A 20,919-nucleotide genomic window follows, 5' to 3' on the forward strand; every position below is an offset into this window, starting at 1 on the left:
ATTTGCAAATCATTGCATTCTGTTTTTATTTACATTTTACACAACGTCCCAACTTTATTGGAATTGTACAAGTGTGGTCACATAATGACAATGATTTACGGTGACCAGGAGTAACGTGCACTTTAACCGAATAAGAAATGTTGGGCACAATCTCGTAAGGTGACACTAGATTAAAGTGTTTGTCACCTGTATATTCACAGCTGCCTTCAGCTGAGTAGATGGGACTTTGTTCAATTAAAAACTAATTTTACAAACACAAAAAGAGGTCAGAATGTTCAGTGGGTCAGTGCTTATAAATCAAAAGATGCACGTGTACCATACAATGGAAAAAGTTCATGTCTATAAAACAAACATGATATTGGTACTTGCTTCATCTTAGAGGTTTGTTTCTAAAGGAGCGCACAGTGACAGCCAATCAGCTAACAGTAGTAATTGTGTGCACCATGGGCCCGATCTCTCAGCCTCAGTGCTGACCAGTTCTGACCTGTCTACAGCCGTGTTTTTTGCAGCAGGCTGCCAGTTAATATGATCCGTCTTTGCTCTGTCTGACGTCAGCTACACTCTCAGGAACCTTGGCGACAAGCCCGTCCAGAGCCTTCGTCAGGCAGATCTGGCAACCTAGACGAGACCTGAGGGCAGGAACAAGAGGAGGAAAAATTTTGACTCCAGAGCAAATAGGCAACAATTATTTTAATCATTAAATTATTTGTAGTACATTTAATCATTTGTAGTAAAAAAAATCTGAAGTCTTAAGATGCGGTCTGTCTGGGTGGTTGCTATCCCTGCTGCTGGTGTATGTGCACCGCATCAGTGTATCTTCCACACTTTGCTTAAGACAGTTTTTTTTTTTCCAGTCATGTAATGAGATAACATTTTACAAGACCAACCTTGTCATTTTATCTAATTTCTATTGCCATGAAAAACTTAACCAGGAAGAATGTAGCTTTCCCCCAACAGATTGTCCCAGTATGCTACAAATTATCCAAAAAAAATTTTCATTTCAGCAACATTTTCCCCTCTTACCTTTTCACTAAAATGTAATGAATAAATGTAAAGCTATGCAGCACTATAACTGTTATTGCACTGAAGTGTTTAATTTCTATAAAAATTCATTGGACATGTTGAAAATAAACTAATAAGCTGTGTTTATGGTTAATGTGCGTGTCGCCTCCTCACGTGTCAGTCAGGCCATACGCCAGGTCAAGCATGTCCATCTCCTCGTCCGAGATTGGTCCCAGCTTCTTGTAGACTTCCTCATCGAAGATCAAATGGCACGTGGAGCACGCCAATGTTCCCTCGCACGCTCCTGGAGCCAACATGGCCTATTTTAAGGCTTCATTTTAAACATTCAAAGCTGCAGTGTGACTGATGTGTGCACATCACAAACACTGACTGACCGAGAATACACTGGTTACAGTAATCCACAGTAAAAGATGTTTACGTACCATAACCATCGATGTCGAGGTCTTCATTAACAACAACATCGAGCAGCGAGTCTCCAACTGGCGCCTTCACTGTGATCTTCTCTCCATCTCTATTGATGAAGTGGACTGTCACCTTATTGTCTGATCTGAGACACACAGACCACTTTGGTTTTCAACAAGGCAAAAAAAAATTAAAAGGACTATTTACAAACAAAACACAAAGGCAGACTGTTTAAATGTGATATTCACCCACTTAAGAACACATTCATACATTTATTAGACCAACAACTTCATTACACTGTTTTCCACTATTCTTTACCACCCCCTAGTGGTCACAGCTGATCAACGCAAACAGAGACCAATGTTGCATTAAAAAAAAAAAAAAATTAAAATCTATAAACTCCACATTTTAGTCAACAATTGAGCAAAGATATTTTCCACAAACACTCCTGATTCTAGTGAAATTTTGTCTGCAGCCTTCTGCCATCACACCCCACTCAGACACAAACAAGAAAATGTAAGAGTGGAATGCAGACCACAGATATGATGGTGTGTAACTTCACACACACAAGAAAAAAGATAAGATTCTGTGATACTGTCAGACTGTGAGCTGAAGTTAAACAAACCCAGAGTGTATCAAGTCAGTGAGTCCCATTTAAATAAAAATAACCAAATTATGATTCATGGGCAGAGGAGCAGTTTGCTCTGCCAGACACTGTGTATTCTGAACAACCCAATAGTTTGGACTGAGGGGACACAGTCCAAACATTTATGTTGATATCTTCCCGGTCTACGCACAGTTGCATAACAGTCAAAATAACATTATTTCCTTCCTGTTCAACTTGATTCCAGAACTTTTGGCTGCATATTTATGAATAAAGAGACCTGTGCAGTGGCCTTTTAAAAGGTGCCCTTTTAGAATGAAAATCCATCTTATTTTAATGACGTGCATTCAGAAATACAATGCATCATATGGACACACGAATCATAAAATTGACTTTCATTGTACATACTGGTGTCATTCACCAGGTTTTTGTGACATTATCTTGATGCCACATATACCCCATGACTGCTTGATATAATCCCCACATCATCTATGCCCTTTAACCCTTTACAAAAATCCCATGCAACTGCCAGGAGACAGGGTAAAAATTTAGTAAACCTAAATTAAAAAACTGATCATTAGAAGCAATGCTGTCATGTTCACCAGTGATTTTATGTCTTAAAATGAAAAGGAAAATACATCTATAGACCAAACTGAGAATACTGTATTTTCCAGATCATATGTCACACTGGACTTAGCCAAACTGGGCCAAATATGCATCATGAAGAGGCATATACAAAAAAGAAGTTGCATTGGTCAATAAGTCACATTTATTTCTGAAACATTGTGCTACTGCTTCATGCAACAAGAAGCAAAATGAATGTAATCGGTGCATTATTTACACAATGCAAGCCTACAGATGCTAACAGGCAAATTAATGTTATTGTACAAGGCATAAAGAACTCAAGAGTACACAGCTTCTTGTCACCACTAAATGTCAGTGTGAAGCTAAATATATGCACATTTTCCTCAGTAAATGTAAATATTTTTTTATTGACTATACATTTTTAAAACATAGTTAGCCTTACCTTAGCCTGTCTTCCTCTTTGAATCTGGCTGTCCCCCAAAGTGAAAACATGTCGACTGCTGAGTCACATGAAGGTTATTCCCTATCTTTATCCAATAACGTCTTTCAGTTTGAGAGCATCATTTATTAGTTTCACTCATCCTCTCAGAACAGCCATGCCCTCCTAAATCAGGTCTTCTTGTTTTTATGATGGCTGGTATCCAGCTTAATGGTGCATTACCACCACCACCTTCTGCTCCAGAGTGTGGGTCAGACAATAGGTCATTCAGACAGGAGCAGTATGCCACACGTCAAGAGTGCCATCATATGGCCGCAGATGATAATACATTACATTTGACATACAAGTCACTTCAAAATAAGCACCAGCCAAACAAATAAAAACAAAAAGTTTGACTTCTAGTCATGAAAATATGATAAACTACACTTGGGCTCCAGATACTGCACAGATTCACTGACTTAAGCCGAGTTCACACAGCATGATAATTAGGCCAATATCGGACCGGATCTTCCCCTTCCGGCAATCTTAAGGACGCCCAGACAATTGTGGTGATGCTAAAGATAATCTTATCAGAAATTCGTCCCGTGTGTAGTGTGTTAAGAGCTCTCTGATCTGCTCGGAAGGACATCGGGGTGCTCCAATCGCAAATTGGGGATATTCAACATGTTGGATTGTCTTGGCCCGATATCACATTGTGTGTGGTATCCCCCAACCACAAACGAGCACACAGCCTGCTGAATGTGACATGTAGCCAATCAGAAAGCGAGGTGACAGATGCACGGAGCAGAAAATAAAATCAAAACAGCCGTCCTGACTTACCAGAAAGTCCGGTGGTCACGCTCTCCACTCCTTTAAAGAACGCCTTTTCTTTTTGTAGCATTTTTCCCCTTGTTTTAAATAGTCCACAAACTATCTCCGTTTGTTTACTCTGAACTCACATTTAATCTCAAGAGATTTTGTGAGATTTCCTGTCTGAGCTGGGAATGTTTGTCTGTGAAATCTGTTCGTGTGTGGTGTGTTGACTTCACCGTGTGGCTGAACACCACACAGTGTACGACCAAACCTGTTAGATCTATGATTTTTTTATTTATTTTTTTAATCACCACGTGCGTTTCTCAGGTTTTGGAAACCTACAGATAATTTTAAAATCCTGTCGTGTGAACCAGGCATAAAGGAGATCATTGAACAAGTCCAAAATTATGATTACTGTCATGTCTGCACTCTGGATGGCCCAAAGCTGGCAATCATGTGAACCAACCTGTAAAATGTTAGGTATGAATGGAGCAGAAATGCTCCATTGATTAATTGATCAAAATGAAACAAAACCAGCCATTTTGAGAACTGTGAAGGCAAGGTATCAAGTAAAAACCACAGACCGTTCATATTCTGGAAAAAAGAAAAAAAAAAAAAAAAACCCTGTGACTTTACCCATGGGTTTTCCTAGGAGCAGGTGCAACTCTAAATGTCGCCATATTGGCAGAGCTCAAATCCGCACAACTCTCAGCAAACCATAACAAAGCTCTCAAGTTGAGATATGCTCAAGGAGTTATTTTCCCCTGAATTTTGCAGGAGATCATAGTAGTGAAATGCGGGACAATGTCATCCAATAGCATGGGAGTGTGATAACATGTCAAGTCTCACACCAAATGTGTGAGACCTGACAGGACCGCTTTAAATGTGTGACTCTCACACTGAATATGTGAGACTTGACAAGGTTGCCAAAAATGGGTAAAGAGGTGAAGCATGTGAAAGACCAGCAGAACCTGAGCAGGACAAATGAAGTCTGAATAAGCCCCACATGTCACAACTCCTAAGCAAGTTAAGGCCAAGTGGCTGACTTTATTTGGGTGTTTGCTTAATGCATATTTTTGCAGCCCAAGTGGCTTGGATGGACCATTATCATATACCAATAAACAAGGTTGGAGAGTTACTTTAAAAATGTATTTCGATACAGTTACTAGTTACCTGTTGAAAAATGTAGTCAGTAACGTAATCCAAGTACCATATTATTAAAGTAATGTAATTTGATTACTTTCAATTACTTCTGGATTACTCCAATATCAAATATGCTAATACAGACAAAAGAAACTAAATATAAATAGTCTTGAACGCATAGTACAGTTTATTAAGCAAATATAAAACTGCTTCTTTTACATGGCATGTTCTGTTTTACTTCACATTATGAATTAAGAGCACCCACAATATTGTTTTAAACACACCCAGTGTTCACCTGCTAAATTTTCAACAAGAAATGTCAAACAAATGGATAATGAAAACTCAGTCGGTGTGCGGATGAATTTGTAATTAAAAGTGGCTTGCAGAACAATATACAAAACAAAAAAAAGTCTGCTACTTGTTCAGTAAAATTATCTTACTTTAGTCTTTCACGTAGCATTTGCACCATGTTTAACATATCAGTCCACTTATTGAACTTTCAAAATAAGAAGAACAGCATAATGAAAACCATTAAGTAAATACTGTCAGTAAGGAGGCGTGGTCGCCATTTTAATTGCAGGCAAGTTAGTGATTTGCGTGCATATAAGATCAAGAAACAGGTGGAATTGCCGGAAAGCTGCGCATGTTGGCAAAGCCACAAACGGAGGAACAAGGGAGACAATATTTCCTTCCATAAGTAAGTGGTTTTGGTTCTTCTTGTCACTTTGTCCGTGATATTTGGATGATAAACAGCTGTATGTTTCCTGCCGTACCTGTGTCGCCCGATGACACGGACCATTAACTCTTCACTTATGTCTAGTTGATATTTTCCACTGCTAGACAAATGTCTAGTTAAAATACTTGTCGTTAGTGATTAAAATTGTTCGACAAGACTGGGTTTTTTTTTTGTTTTTTTTTGCACCTTAAAATAATGAGATTATAATGACCCGCGCAGTGCCGCTCACAGTCACACCCACACAGAGAGATGTGCGCACACACCACTGACTTCATGAATGAAACTCGGTCAATCAAGGATATTTGTGTAAAAATATTATATGTATATAAATGTATTGTAATGGTTTTAGGAGCTGCGTTGAGCAGCAGCTGCAGGACGCCTCAGCTCAGCAGCTTGAACAGCGCAGATCCGTGTAACTTTCAACACTAATATTTGGGAATGTGTGTGTGTCAGAGTAAGTTTAATACTTTCCTGACAATTTAATGTCATTTAATTTTACTGGCTCAATATCCTGGTCAAAATGGCATTTTAACATATTTTGCGAGCATTTTTCAGTGTGTTTTCAGTTTTCAGTCGCGAATCTCCATTGAAAATGCATTAACATCCAGGTACTTCATCAATATTTTGCCGGGTTAGGAGACGTCATGTCGCTGTCCATGAAGGGATGTTTTCATTTCAAAGAAATATATTATAGAAAAATATTATATACAGATAATATAAAATGCATTAAAATTGTAATCCTGCGAAATAATCCCCATTTTTACTAAATATACCTGTAATCTGAATACGTCTTTTTTTCTGTAACTGTAGCAGAACACAGTTACCTTTTTTTGTATCCTAATTACGTAACGCCGTTACATGTATTTCGTACTCCCCAAGCCTGCCTATAAATGATACGCCAATATGATTGGATAAAACACTAAAGAATAAATAGCAATACATCCTTTTCGCGGACGGGTAATATTTTTCATACCACCCGAGTAATCAGCCAATCAGGTGTCACATACAATTATTTCTGCCTCACTTAGAAAACAGCGTTTGGAACTTGAGGTGGATGGATGATGAAAGAAGCAAAACAACTTTGCAATTTACGCCGATATTTTGATGAATTTCTTCATTTACAGCAGCTTCATTAAACAAATGTACTCAAATGATTATCAGCACGACGGCGAGCTTACAGGCTAACCTCCGCTAACACTAGAAGACAGTTGCCAGTTATGGCTTCTGAAACAAGGGAGAAAAAAGAAATAGCACCGTTCAGCTGGAGCATTAGTGGACGTAAAAAAAAAAAAAAAAAAAATCTGTTAAGAGCTTCACCTCTTGTTCCACGTGTGTATTTCCCACCGGTGTCACGTACATCCACTAATGCCTCAGCTGAACTGTGCTGTTTGGTTTTTTTTCCTCCCTTCCTCCCCGCGATTGCTCTCACTGCCTCCGATGCGCTTACTGAGTCTGCGGGCTCGGTAAGCGCCACAGCGGGCCATTCACACCGCCCGCCTGTCTGCTGTGCCGAGCTGCACGCAGCAACAGGTCCAGAGACTACGCTCGCTGTTTTGATGGGCAGTGCCTGCTGCATGGTCTGAGCAACCGCAGCCGCAGAGCTTCGTGGCCATGACTTGGATTCTTTGCGGGTCCCGCATCCGTACCCCCAGAGGCACGGCAGAGGAAGGGAGAGCACGCGTGTTGTGTTTTGCGTGCATTTATCATTTATAGGCAATGGTGGGCACAGATAACCAAAAAAAATTAACTTCGATAACTGAAAAGTTATCTTTGATAAAATATAAACCAATAAACCAACCAAAAATTATCGGAAGTTACAGATAACCAATAAATTCCAGTATTGTCTCTGGTACATTTGCAACTACTAATAAACTGAATTTGAGTTTTAACACCACGATCGCTTTTGGATGCATCAAAAGTGATAAAAGACCCAAACAATGAGCCCACACTTCAATGTTTAAACATCCTGCCCCCTGCTGGAAGCTCTTGTTTACTACACAGCTTACAGCACAGAAGCAAGCTAAGAGCAGCCACAAAGCCCAGCTCTCTACCAATCACAATGCTCCGGTCAGGCAGAGGTCTTGGAAAATAAAGTCATGCTGACTTATGGTTTGGTATGAATACTGATAAAATAACTCCATTAATGTCAATTCTGTCATTTGTACAAAGTTAAAATATAACATGTATCTTTTAATGTTGAATAATGCACTAATTCTGAGGTTTTGTAACAAACAGACTGCAAAGGATTCTGGGTAAAAGTGCCTCTGCTAAACACTGATTGGTTTAGTCATTCATTATGTAAACCAACACGTTAATGTGATGTGTGTCGTGTTGGTGTAGTGTATATGGAGTAACAAGCTGCGTTTAACATCTCACAACCACCTCCTGATCGCCGATCGTATGGTCGAATGAAAATCAAACCTGTTTGATATTATTCTGGTCGGCCGTCATGAGGGTATCCTGCTGCTGAAGAGCTACAAGCATCCAACCGCTCGCACTGTGCATGTGCAAACACCGCAGAGCTGTCTTGTAATGTTTTGTCATTTGGTTTTGTTTTTAAACTTTGATGTCTCCTATCGACAGTTTGCCATGAACACTACTGGCCAGTCGATGGCAGTAGAGGCCTTGAAAACATGCCAAAACAAAAATTCCAGATAATCTGTGTCTGCTACATTTAAGATGCGTGGAATTTAACAAACGCAAATACAATAACGTCTATAAACCCAGAGAATATATTCACGAGAGTTTTAGGCACTAGAGTTTAATGCTGTTGTCCGTGGAGCCTGAACACTGTCTTAAATGCATTTGTCCTGTCGTGAATGTACTGAGGTCACCCTATCCTACCCATAATGCACTGCTGGGCACAGCATGTGCTCACTAAAACCTTAAAAATTATTATTATTAAAAATCTGGATGACTTGGGTGATATTGGCAGCATATCAGTAAGTTGTTAAAGGAAATGATTTTTTTTTTGTGACCAGTTCTGCTTTGCCTGTAGAGGATAGAGTGGTTTCTCCTGGAAGCAGCTCTCTTCTGTTTGCAGAGGGTGAAACTATACATCTGTTAGGAAACTTAACAGGTAGGTGCTCAACTGATTTTAAATTTTAAAAATGTTTGCCACTGTTCAGCTTTGTTTACTACGTTATCGGTCTAAAAGTTGTCAGACAAAAATTTATCGGAAGATATTAGTCCAATAATGGTTTTTAAAGTTAGCTAAAAAGATCATCCGATAATGAAAACATTATCTTCCATAATTATCCGTTATCAGATTATTGGAACTGTGCCCACCACTGTTTATAGGTATATGATAAAATCGTTATCAAGTTATTTTACCAATGAATATGGCTTTATATACCCTTCAGAAAACCATACACCCTGAGACCCTGATGCCTGGGCCATGGCCAGCTGACGTGAGTTACACAGGGCTGGTGTCACTCTATTTAAGGTCAGTCAACTCACTAAACCTTCAACCAGAGAAGAAAGCACGCTCCTGAGCAGCTCAGCAGACTGTTTGGCCCTGAGAAGCCCAGCCTTGGTGAACAACTTAACTGATATTACAATTAATCATACATTATGCCATATCACCTCAGATATTCGGAACGAAATGCTCATAACGTACAAACATGGTCGAATCCACAACAGCGGCACCCTGGAGTATGAACGCCTCTCACCAGGACACCAGAATCTGTCCCTCAAAGCGATCATGCCCCTAATTATTCATAACTTAATGACTATTTTCCAATTCCACAAATTTTTTACCTTGGGAAAAAAAAAGATTACCATCCTACCATAATGTTCTCAAATATGAAAGAAATTTGATCTTTTTAACAGAGTTCTGAATTTTTGAAAATACATTCAGTATTAAAGACAGGGAGTTTTCCAATTTTCCAAGATTTTTCCTGACTTTGACCTTGAAAATTTCATCAGTTCTTGCCCATCAGGATATGAATTGTCAGTAAAAAATTTCATAATGATAGACTGTTCACAAACAGACAAATGGGTTGGCGCGGAGACACATCACTTCCAGCGAAGTGGCAAATCTGAAGGCGAGAATTCGTACTTCTGCAACTGGCTGCCCAATGAAAACAAGTTCGGGCTGCATCACCTCTATTGAAATCAGCTGGTTTTGTTTTGTCTCTAGCTTGCTTCCAACAGCCAGCTGATAGCGATCATTGCCAAGAGCAATGACATTTATACACCAAGCTGAGCTGAAATGATCCACTGTACATTAAACTGACGAGTCTGAGCCCTTTGAAAAGTGACCAAATTACATGGCCACCAGAGGACGTGCGGGTAAAGTCCGTGGCAACCCATAAACGGGCGAAAACATAACCTCCTCCAACTTTGTTGGGGGAGGTAAAAAAAAAAAAAAAAAAAAAAAAAACAGTACATTGTGAAGTACAGCTGTCATAAGCAGGAAACTATTGAGATTAAAACTTTTTTCCCCCGCCAGGATGTATAGATTAGGGATGGGACTGATCCGATCCCAGATCGGTATCGGGTACCGATACAGACGTAATTCACGTATCAGAAAATACCGATCCAACCTCAACATTTTCCGATACCGGCTACGAGCCACTGCGAATCCTCTCAACTGCTGTTGTTTGCTCTCTGTTCATTTACTGTCGAGCGGGAGGAGGTTTTCTAAGAAAAGCTGTTTGAGAGAGTTCTCTTCCGCAGTGTTCTAGCTGCAGTTAGCGGCAAATTTCTGCCCAGCTCTCTGGTTCAAACTGTCTGTTCGCCAAGCACGGATTTTCCAAAAAATTAACTGAACTGTTGCTGAAAATGTGTGCTAAGAAGTTAGCCGCTTCACTCTCCCGAAGCTGTAAAACGCCAGCTCAATATGCAGCCGAGGAGCGAACAGAGATTCTGTCCCCTGAAAAGGAAAAAAGTCTCCATTAAAATCCTGCGTGTGAGCGTCGATGATGATACATTTATTTTACAGTTGAAAGGCTTCGTGTTTCCCAAAAGTTCGAAGTCTGTGCAGTACGAAAACAGCGAGCGAGCGAGAGAGAGCGAGCAAGCCAGGCAGCGAGAGGGGAGAGAGAGAATGCTGTCTTTTCTCTTTAAGTCTATAAAAAAAAATATAAGTACTTCATTCTTTCACCAAAACATCAAATCTAGGCTTTCATCTTAGATACACCTTCTGGCAAATTGTAGCTCAACTTTCAGGTCTCCTTTTAATAAAACTCATAAAATCAACCATAATGATGATAATATTAACGCAAACAGAGCTCTGGTATCAGATCGGAAAAGTACTGGTATCAGCAGATATCCAAATTCAGGTATTGGGATGGGATCGGAAGTGAAAAATTGTGGATCGGTGCATCCCTAGTAGATGTTTATATCTGCAGGGAAACTGGACCTTCTATGGTGACTGACTCACTTTTGGATTCAGCCTCAAGTGGCCATTGGGGAGGTGATGGTCTAGTGGTTAAGGTGTTGGGCTTGAGTCCAGAAGATCATGGATTCAAATCCCCGCCTGACTGGAAAATCACTAAGGGCCCTTGGGCAAGGCCTTTAATCCTCTATTGCTCCCGGTGTGTAGTGAGCGCCTTGTATGGCAGCACCCTGACATCGGGGTGAATGTGAGGCATAATTGTAAAGCGCTTTGAGCGTCTGATTCAGATGGAAAAGCACTATATAAATGCAGTCCAAGGAAGTGCCAGTTTTAAGACTTCTGCATTGGCATTTTCCAGCAATGTAGATTGGTCTTGGCAAAACCTCTTGTACCCAGTTCAAAAATGTTACATCATACTGCAAACACATGCAGTGACATACATGTCCCACACTGAACAAACACTAAAGGGCCAAATATTTTTTTTCTCCTCTCTCAATGATCTCTGATGCCTGGGCCATGGCCAGCTGACGTGAGTTACACAGGGCTAGTGTCACTCTATTTAAGGTCAGTCCAGCTCACTAAACCTTCAACCAGAGAAGAAAGCACACTCCTGAGCAGCTCAGTGGACTGTTTGGCCCTGAGAAGCCCAGCCTTGGTTAAAGCCTTGTACCTGAACATGGAAATAGATGACTGTAGCCTTGGGAAATATGCAGGCTTGAAATTTGGCAGCAGCTTCTGCTGAAATAACAGCATTTCCCAACAAGTCAGGTTGAGCAAGAAAAATAAATAAATACTATAATAAATTTTGTTTTAACAGACCCAGTTAAAACCCAGAGTGAAAAAAGGATAAGCATACCCACTTATTCCAATTAAAGGGGCTGTGTTTTAGTTTGTTTAAAAAAATTAATCCACATAATAATAAACAACAACAATCCTATCTCCACTTTCAAATCCCAGCTTTTTCAGCTTTTTAAACTTGCTTATTCTGTATGATCAGTGTAGTTGATTGTGCACTTGTTTTTTGGCCTGTGCTTTTATTGTATTTTTTAAAGCTATGTTTTCTACTTTGTTTTTTTGTAATATCTGTAAGGTGACCAGCTGATGAACCAGCAGCAAGCAGCGATAGAGCGGTGGCTGTTAGCTACTTCAGCAACTGGCTTAAGAAGCTGAGCGAGATGTAATGCACATTGATTGACAAGTTGTTTAATAGATACGATACCAATCAATCTTAATAAATAAATACATAAATGCTTGTTTGGACAGATTCTGACCACTGTGATGAGATCAGTACATCCCTATTTATAACAGCAGAAAATAGGTATGAAGTGTCCCCATAGCCAGGGTGTACTATTCAAATTACTCAACTCAAAAACTTTACAATTATTTCAAACACAGTAAATTCTCAAACACTCATGAGAAGCTGGAGCCACCTATTTCTCTGAAAAAAAATAATAAATAAAATTCAGCAGATTTACTCTCCTAGTTACCAATGAGTCAAACTAATCTAACATGTAGTGCCAGTTTAAACACACAACAGTGTATTCAAAACCACTGTTTGATTATTAGATTAATTAATCTGATGTATTCAAATCAGATATACAAAAACTGTCTTCTTTCAGAGGACACAACTAAATTATTTTTGCTTTCACTGAGAAAAACTTTTGATTTTAATTCCTAAAAGTCTCAAGACTTCCACATCATTCACAACATTTTTTACACAAATCACATGGGAAATAAGTTATTTTAATCACTTTTTCATCCATCCATCAATATTCTGAACCCACTTATGGGTCACGGGGCTCTGCAGACTATCGCCGCCATCACTGGGCGAGAGGCAGGGTACACCCTGGACAGGCCAACAGCCTATTGCAGGAGCCATCTCTTCGTCACCTATTGTAATATTCTATTTTTGAATGTTTTGAAATACTTGGCTATCTCAAAATTCTCCACTATCTCAATTGAACTAATTCAGACTCCATCTTGTCTTACAGATGCTATTCTGCCACACTGAGCTGAACACCACCAGGCACCACTGTGAACATGCAAGATCAACTAAACACATGTGCATTTTGGACTTTTATTTTGTTAAAACTGCTTGAATATCTCCTTGACTTTTAAACATTTTGTGATAATTTTGTCATTAATTTTGAAATTAAGAATCATAAACCTGTTTTATTTTTAAAATATGACTTCTTCCATCAAAGGCCTTTGACAATTGCATTAATGTCACAAATATTCGAACTTGAAAGGCGAGAGCTCAGTGTTTGCTGACTAAACAGGTGCATCACTATCACACAAGATAAAATATTAAATTCAATAAAGATAATAAGGAGGGATAGTCATTTAGACTCCACAAATTGTCTCACCACTCTTTACTACAGTTTAACTGATCCTTTTTTCCCCCCACATTGTAATATTGTTTGGGCAAGTACCTTTCCTACTACCCTTCACAAAATCCTGGTCCTTCAGAAACGCTTTGTGAGAATCACAACCTGATCTGAATCTTATGCTGTATCAGGGTTCTCCACAGAAATTTTTAGTATGGCGGTGCTGTTGGGAACTATCACCCAAAGCAAAGCGCAACACTTCCACTCAGCGTTCTATCTGACCTTGTCCCTAAGAGAAAAACAAAAATCGTTTCGTACTGTTTCTGGCCTGATTCTGTGCTGTATTGTTGATTAGTCCAATTAAGCTAAAATGTTTGTGTTTCATTGACACACTATGTAACAAATGTGCAATAAACTTATTTGAAAGAAAAAATAATGTACAGATACAGAAAGAATTAAAAATGTGGGAGATTCTAAACTTTTTTACAGTTTTCCCCTACGTTTTCAATTTTAAAAGTTTGAATTCCCAAGTCACAATATCACCAGGCTGGGGGCATTCACTGTGAAAATCTCACCTTGTTCTTGTGATTCAAATTTTGATACCCCTCTATACTGTCAAAAAATAAATAGAAAAACAAAAAGGTCCAGCTTTCCTCCCCAAGTCAACAGGTGCATTTCTGGAAAACGTCTTATTACTCTGCATTTGTCGCCATTTCTCAGCGCGTGATGCACATTTTAAGAAAAGAGAAACATCCTGATGGCTGACCGACAGTGACGAAACAAACACTGCTTCTTCCGATAATGAAGTTTTTGAGCTTTCATTCAAAAGTGAAGGTTCGGATTTACAGAGGCGGCACAGAGAGACAGGAAGCGATGCACTTTACCCCAAAACTCTTAATTTTTTCAGAGTTTGTCAGATTTTGGATTCTAATGTGTGGTGATGCTGCTGTTTGTGTGGCTGGACACTATTTTAGCCCCGCCGTAAGCGTACATGGGGAATGTCTCGATGATGCTGTTTTGTACAGGCTGGACACGCAGATGGATTTTTTTTTTACATTGGGAAAAAGTTTGAGAACTTTGGAAATCAGAAGTGGATGACTGTTCTGTGTTTTTTTTTTTTGTTCTTCTTCTTCTCAGTGAAGCTGGTAGGCTTTATTTTTATTTTACTTTGTGAGTCTGTCTTGACGTGAGACTGTTCTGTAATGGAGCAGCACAGGCCGCACTCGCAGAATGTGCACACACACTAGGTTTTTGCACAGTGGATAGTGGCTGCTTCAAAATGAACAGTTATCACTTAAAAAATGATAACACGACAACACACTGATGTAAACTTTGGTGGAGCGGACTTTGTAAATCACAAGTGGATGACTGTTCTGAGTTTTTTTGTTCTTCTCAGTGGAGCTGGTAGGCTTTATTTTTATTTTACGTTGAGAGTCTGTCTTGACGTGAGACTGTTCTGTGACAGAGCAGCACAGACCGGACTCGCGCAATGTGCACACGCACTAAGTTTTTGCACAGTGGATAGTGGCTTCTTTTACAGTCACTGCATCAAAATTAAGTTATCACTTAAAAACACAAGTCATCATAACAACTTCACACTTACATAAACTTTGTAAATCTGTGGTTCCGTTTTTAACATTAGCAGCATTCAAGTCCACGCTGAGATGTTTTCCTCTAAGAAAGGCTGTCGCAAACACTCGGAAATATTATGATTTCAGTGCGGCATGTCCTTTAAAAGATAAAAGAATGGAAATAACGCACGCCGCTGTCCAGTACCTGTCGGTACCTGAATAATTTTGAATTCTGTTCTGCCGTTTTCTTCATAAAAGCCTCCACGTTCACTGTCACAGAAGCTGCAGTATTGTTCTTACCCTCTGATCTGATCAATCCCGCAGCAGACAGTGTCGATTGAGTCGGCTGTGTACCTGCCTCCATACGCTCGCTGCCGGCGTACCTCCTCCCCAGACAGCCCGGCGATCTCTGCGCCCCGCACGGACTTCGGCCCCCACCAAGTCGAAACAAAAAAAATGCAGAGATCTGTCTTTGTGTAAGGCTTGTTTTGTCATGGTTTGTGTCATCTGGATGTAAACAGGATAAAATAAAGAGCTGAAGTTATTTATGTGAAATTTCCAGCAAAACCAGGTTTGCGTGCAGTTAGATTTCCCACCAAGTCTACCACTAAAACATTACGAGGTGACACTACACTACAGCGGCGCTAGATAGCAGTATGATGGCGTGGCACCATTGTTCCACTGTCTGGGGAGAACCCTGTGCATCTACTCCTTTATTTAAAAACTACAAGTCCTCACTATGTATGGCCTAAATATTTTCAAATTTGTGTTTTTATGTATGAGATACAGTCAAGCAAAGGTAACATTCCTGAGCATTATATGTTACTTTCTAGCAAATTCTCAGGTTCAGTCTTATGCAACTTGGCAATGTGCAGATCGTCACCATCCTCAATTTCAAACCAGCCCAGTGCAATTTTAGACAATATAGGGGTGCTGAACTATGGAATAACATTTCCCATTTGGCAAAAAAAAAAAAAAAAAAAAAAGTTTTACTATAAAAAGTTTGAAAAGATGTATAAAAAAGCTTATTCAACTGCTGTCTCATAACTGGTTTCCCAAGCACTTTTGTCTATGTGCATGTATTTCTTTTATTATTTCTGTTACTACAGCTTCATCATGATTTTGATTAATGATACCCGTGTGCATTATTTTTAATAGGTTTACAACACCAATTCCAATGAAGTTGGGACGTTGTGTAAAATGGAAATAAAAACAGAATACAATGATTTGCAAATCCTCTTCAACCTATATTCAATTGAATACACCACAAATACAAGACATTTAATGTTCAAACTGATAAACTTCATTGTTTTTGTGCAAATATTTGCTCATTTTGAAACGGATGCCTGCAGCACATTTCAAAAAAGCTGGGACAGTGGTATGTTTACCACTGTGTTACATCACCTTTCCTTCTAACAACACTCAATAAGCGTTTGGGAACTGAGGACACCAACTGTTGAAGCTTTGTAGGTGGAATTCTTTCCCATTCTTGCTTGATGTATGACTTCAGTTGTTCAACAGTCTGGGGACTCCGTTGTTGTATTTTGTGCTTCATAATGTGCCACACATTTTGAATGGGCGACAGGTCTGGACTGCAGACAGGCCAGTCTAGTACCCACACTCTTTTACTATGAAGCCACGCTGTTGTGACACGTGAAGAATGCGGCTTGGCATTGTCTTGCTGAAATAAGCAGGGACGTCCCTGAAAAAGATGTTGCTTGGATGGCAGCATGTGTTGCTCCAAAACCTGGATGTACCTTTCAGCATTGATGGTGCCATCACAGATCTGCAAGTTGGCCATGCCATGGGCACTAACACACCCCCATACCATCATAGATGCTGGCTTTTGAACTTTGCACTGGTAACAAGCTGGATGGTCTTTTTTCCTCTTTTGCTTGGAGGACACAATGTCCAAGATTTCCAAAAACACTTTGAAATGTGGACTCATCTGATAACAGCACACTTTTCCACTTTGTGTCTGTCCATTTCAAATGAGTTCGGGCCCATAGAAGGCAGCAGCGTTTCTGGATGTTGTTGATGTATGGCTTTTGCTTTGCATGGCAGAGTTTTAACCTGCACTTGTAGATGTAGCGACGAACTGTGTTAACTGACAATGGTTTTCTTAAGTGTTCCTCAACCCCCGCACAATGATGTACGTGGGCTGAGGGATCAAAGGTCACTGGCATTCAATGTTGGTTATTGGCCTTGCCGCTTACGTGTAGAAAGTTCTCCAGATTCTCTGAATCTTCTGATTATATTATGGACTGTAGATGATGGAATCCCTAAATTCCTTGGAATTGAACGTTGAGAAACATTGTTCTTAAAATGTTTTACTATTTTTTCACGCAGTTGTTCACAAAGCGGTGATCCTCGCCCCATCTTTGCTTGTGAACAGCTGAGACTTTTGGGGATGCTCCTTTTATGCCCAATCATGAACCTCACAATTAGCGTCCTCAGTTCCCAAACTCTTGAGTGTTGTTAGAAGGAAAGGCGATGTAACAGTGGTAAACATACCACTGTCCCAGCTTTTTTGAAACATGTTGCAGGCATCCATTTCAAAATGAGCAAATATTTGCACAAAAACAATAAAGTTTATCAGTTTGAACATTAAATATCTTGTCTTTGTGGTGTATTCAATTGAATATAGGTTGAAGAGATTTGCAAATTGTATTCTGTTTTATTTACATTTCACACAACATCCCAACTTCATTGGAATTGGGGTTGTATTTCAATTTATTTCCTTTATATAGCGCCAAATCACAACAGAGTTGCCTCAAGGCGCTTCACACAGGTAAGGTCTAACCTTACCAACCCCCAGAGCAACAGTGGTAAGGAAAAAACTCCCTCTGAAGAAGAAGCCTCAAGCAGACCAGACTCAAAGGGGTGGGGGTCACCCCTCAATACCACCCCTTGAGGGGTTGTATTTAATAGGTTTATTGTCTGTGTGATCTTTGTTTAAGTTAATGTAATATTTCATTTTGAGCCTGTTGAGCTTGCTGCCTCTCTGCACTGTCCTTGTTCTTTAGCTGTAGTCATGGTATCTTTTAAAATATGTAAAATAAAGCCGTGGTCACAACCCACCGCACTTGCACGTGCATGCAGTCTACTTGCAAAAACGTGGGCTAAATTTGGAGATCCGTACGTCGTAAGTACTGCCTCAGTACGAATTTAGGAGCACGCAGACACGCCGTAGAGGTTTTAGTGCATGCAGAACTTTCGCTGCGGTCAGGCTGTGTATTCACCAGCAGTACAGATCACGCACGTTGTGAGTACTGCCTCAGTACGGATTCAACCAAATCCGTACGTAGGCAGTACGGATTACGGCACTCACCACATACTATGGAGGCCGACAGACTTGCATGCACAACGCAGCTTCCCACTTGAACTTGGACTTTATTTCCAAACTTCAGCAACACAGACACTCCACAGCTTCAGTATGATAACTAGCTGTAACTTTTCGAGGCAAGTAAACACTCGTACAAGTGACCGCTGCAGGCTGGACATGCTCATGCATCGCCGACGCCGAAAAACACCTGCTGCTCCGGTCCCGCTCATAAAAAAGAAAAGCGACCCCACCCACCCACACAGCTTTATTGTCAACTCTCTTTATCGTTACACTCCTAGAGACGTGCGTTGAACGTACTCCCTCCCTCCTCTTGCTACCGCCTCCGTACGTTTTCACAAAAACGTAGTGGCCGTGGAATCCGCAGAAAACGTACGGCGAAAAAAAAACACACGGTCGGTGGGTTGTGACCGGGGCTTAACGAAATAAAATTAAAAGGCAGCGGATGATAGTAAAGGCTGGCTGTGTTCCCACTGTTACTGTAGAAAATAAAGTCACGTCATGATGAAACAATTTCAAGTTTAAACTCTAAGTGTATCGTTACCCACCTGAGAGGCTGTGTACTGCAGGTTAAAGTCCTCCGCCCGCTGAGCCAGGCAGCCGGAGCGAGAGCTGCCGTCCTCCCCGAAAAACACAGTCTTATCGCCGTCACCAAAGCCATTTGAAAAGTTACAGAAAGTTAGTAAAAGCACAGATAAACGGGTGTCAGATGCTTGAGCTTCACAAGCTGCTCCGGTTAATGTCTTCTAAACTGTATCAAAGTTCCGCTCGGATTACTGAAACAAGCTCGCTAGCTAGCGTGTCTTAGCTTCAGCAGTCACCCCGTCACGTTCATTACGTAATGTAAGCTAAAGCAGCCAATCCTCGATTCACACCCCACAGTCTGTTCGTTGATTGGTTTGTGGTAACAAATTAAACAAGCAACTGCAGAATATTACATTTGCGGTCAAGTGCTCCTGACACGACCATGGACACACTAGTCTACTTCCTGTCAAGCTCACCACAAAATAACTACTTCCTTTCATGATTTTAAAAATAAAAGCTTCAGGAAACAACCGATTTAGAGTTCACAATTAAAATCTTATTGAGAGCTTCCCAAAATCAACCAGTTTTGTTTCCCCAGATCAACCAGTTTTTTTTTTCCTAAATACACTACAAACTCTACTTCAACAAAGAACAAGCATTTCCACTGTATTTGAGTTAATGCTACTCATAAAAAACACATCATAATTATATCCTTGCCTTCTAAACCATTTAAAAAATGTGATTAATCCACTATTTTAAAAAGTAAAATAAATTACATTATATGAGTAACATATTCCTTACACATGTAATGTGTCAAAAATCTTTTAACATGACATGCTGCTAAACAGCTAACATAAATACATATTAATAAATAAATTGCCCATTTTCACCTTAAAGCAATTTATTCCAACTGTTAAAATGGCTAACTCAATTTAGATCAGGTTTTTGCAATTATCTGATTATGTATTGGATGCATATTGTATATTTTAAAGTCACTGTGGGGCAAAAAATGCTAATGTGGTGTGATTATAATATTCCATCTATGCACAGTATTTATTGATTTTGACATATTGGTTATGCTGAATAAAGATATTTATCCTCATTATTTGGTGGTCCACTGCAGAGACCCTGAACAAATGGGAACAGTTGAAAGTCGAACAACATATTATGATTATTAGTGAACGTCCTTTGGTTGTCATGTATCAAACAGTACGACTACAAAATTTCAAAATTTGGGTATTTAGAATTGCTACTTCAGGGGATTGGATAAAAATGCACTGAAGGTTGCTATTCAGTAATAAAAACAAATTAGTGGTGTTATTAAACACCTTTCCATTGGTCATCTGCCCTTTGACCTTGAAAGGTCAGACTCACATAGACTAGCCATTCCTCAAAAAATAAAAAGTTGGTTAACGATACACCTATGGTTAATGATAAACACACTATTAAACACTCATATGATGTCATGTATCACCTTTCTATTGGCTACAGGACCTTTGACCTTAAAAAAATCAAACTTATACAAAGTAGCTATTCTGATAAATTGGTTGAATATACACCTGTGGCTACTGTTAAACACTAATCAGCACCGTTATGATGCCACACGTCCTTTGACCATGAGGTCAAACGCATATAAAATGGCTGTTTTAAGTAACTGATTGAAAATACACATATGGTTACTATTGAAAACTAATATGAAGTCATGTCACAGTTTTCTTACTTTTATCCCACCTTTTCTTATACATTTCTCTGGTACAAGAAGTCCCTACTGGCTCACACTAGTCAGTATATATATATATATATATATATATATATATATATATATATATATATATATATATATATTCTTCATGGTTCAAGTCATTGGAAAACATACCTGTAATGGAATGTTTAACTTGACCATTTTGGTTTTGTGGTTTTGTTTAGGTCACATAGCAACATTGTGTTCTGACTGTTATCAGCTGAGTGATTTGAGGGCAAAGTTCACCAATAGTTGGAAATCACTGAAGTGTGGCTGTGGAGCAAATTAATCAATAATGTAATTAAAAATTCTGAAATGTTATTGGCAGGTTGCAGGTTTATGATCAA

General features: G+C 39.6%; 1 protein-coding gene across 2 annotated transcripts; it reads right to left on the bottom strand.

Moving 5' to 3' along the window:
* Positions 1-502: 502 nt before the first annotated feature.
* Positions 503-19,256, bottom strand: LOC117515375 (adrenodoxin-like). Of its 2 annotated transcripts, XM_034175914.1 has the most exons (5): positions 19,049-19,256; positions 18,855-19,006; positions 1,446-1,570; positions 1,177-1,306; positions 503-629 (listed from the first exon to the last, which is right to left on the bottom strand). In XM_034175914.1, exons 2-5 carry the CDS (start codon positions 18,965-18,967, stop codon positions 521-523), a joined length of 477 nt encoding a protein of 158 aa, XP_034031805.1. In that variant the 5' UTR covers positions 18,968-19,006; positions 19,049-19,256; the 3' UTR covers positions 503-520. The 2 variants fall into 2 exon arrangements, with proteins under 2 accessions (XP_034031805.1, XP_034031798.1); XM_034175907.1 differs by having other exon boundaries at positions 18,855-19,256.
* Positions 19,257-20,919: the final 1,663 nt, after the last annotated feature.

The sequence above is a fragment of the Thalassophryne amazonica genome, chromosome 1 (genome assembly GCF_902500255.1).
Source record: "Thalassophryne amazonica chromosome 1, fThaAma1.1, whole genome shotgun sequence".
Taxonomy (NCBI): domain Eukaryota; kingdom Metazoa; phylum Chordata; class Actinopteri; order Batrachoidiformes; family Batrachoididae; genus Thalassophryne; species Thalassophryne amazonica.

Bases quoted from the DNA above. Each gene is read 5' to 3' on its own strand.
- LOC117515375 (XM_034175914.1), bottom strand. From the start codon at position 18,967: ATGGCTTTGGTGACGGCGATAAGACTGTGTTTTTCGGGGAGGACGGCA. The intron at 1,307-1,445 runs GTACGTAAACAT...TGTTGGCTCCAG, and splicing joins CCTCGACATCGATGGTTATG to GAGCGTGCGAGGGAACATTG. The intron at 630-1,176 runs GTGAGGAGGCGA...TCCTGCCCTCAG, and splicing joins GCGTATGGCCTGACTGACAC to GTCTCGTCTAGGTTGCCAGA.